Raw genomic sequence first — 670 nt, forward strand, 5'->3', positions numbered from 1 at the left:
AGCCTGGCTGGTGACCCCCAGACCCCAAGCAAGGCCAGCAGGGGCCCAGCCAGCTCTGTCACTTACGCAGGAGCAGCAGAGGAAGACCATGCAGAAGGACTCCATGATGCCAGCGATCCCCACCACCCAGGTGAGGCGCAGGAAGAGAATGACCCCAAAGATGTTCTGAAGGCAGGGCAGGTAGACGCCCATGAAGGTGCCCATCCGTGGGGCCTGCCAAGAGAGCGGGCAGCCATCAGGGCTCACAGGTCTGGCTGGCAGAGGAGCGAGGGGTCCCACTCCTACTGCAACGCAGTCGGAGACCCCGGGTGAAACCGTTCCCCTGGCATTGGCCGAGGGACCCGGCTGTCCCCGGGGCAACCCGTGGCCTGGCACTGCACAGGCAGGGGCCGGGAGAAGGGGCTGCGTCCCTCCTGCATCCCTCACCTGCACCGGCTTCTTTTTGCCCCCATCATTGTTCTCAGCCTCCTCGTGCTCCCGGCTGCCCTGTGGCAGGTTGGTGTAGTTGGCCAACCCGCTCAGCAGGGACGAGACCATGGGGCTGGTGTCCATCTCCTCCTGCGGAGAGCAGAGCCCCAAGCTGTGAGGACAGTCCCTCGGGACCCAGGCCAGCCCCGGGACTTCGCCAGATGCCACCCCATCTCCACCGAGCATGGCTGGCGCCGCTGGG

The 670-nt window shown here is 66.0% G+C and overlaps 1 protein-coding gene across 1 annotated transcript in view; it reads right to left on the reverse strand.

Moving 5' to 3' along the window:
• Positions 1 to 654, reverse strand: part of SLC12A5 (solute carrier family 12 (potassium/chloride transporter), member 5) — a 13,964-nt gene extending 13,310 nt beyond the window's left edge. The window contains 2 exon segments of the mRNA XM_009893513.1: positions 67 to 213; positions 427 to 654. Coding sequence (XP_009891815.1) covers positions 67 to 213; positions 427 to 654 — 375 coding nt within the window.
• Positions 655 to 670: the final 16 nt, after the last annotated feature.

Source organism: Charadrius vociferus, unplaced genomic scaffold (genome assembly GCF_000708025.1).
Source record: "Charadrius vociferus isolate BGI_N301 unplaced genomic scaffold, ASM70802v2 scaffold259, whole genome shotgun sequence".
NCBI lineage: Eukaryota > Metazoa > Chordata > Aves > Charadriiformes > Charadriidae > Charadrius > Charadrius vociferus.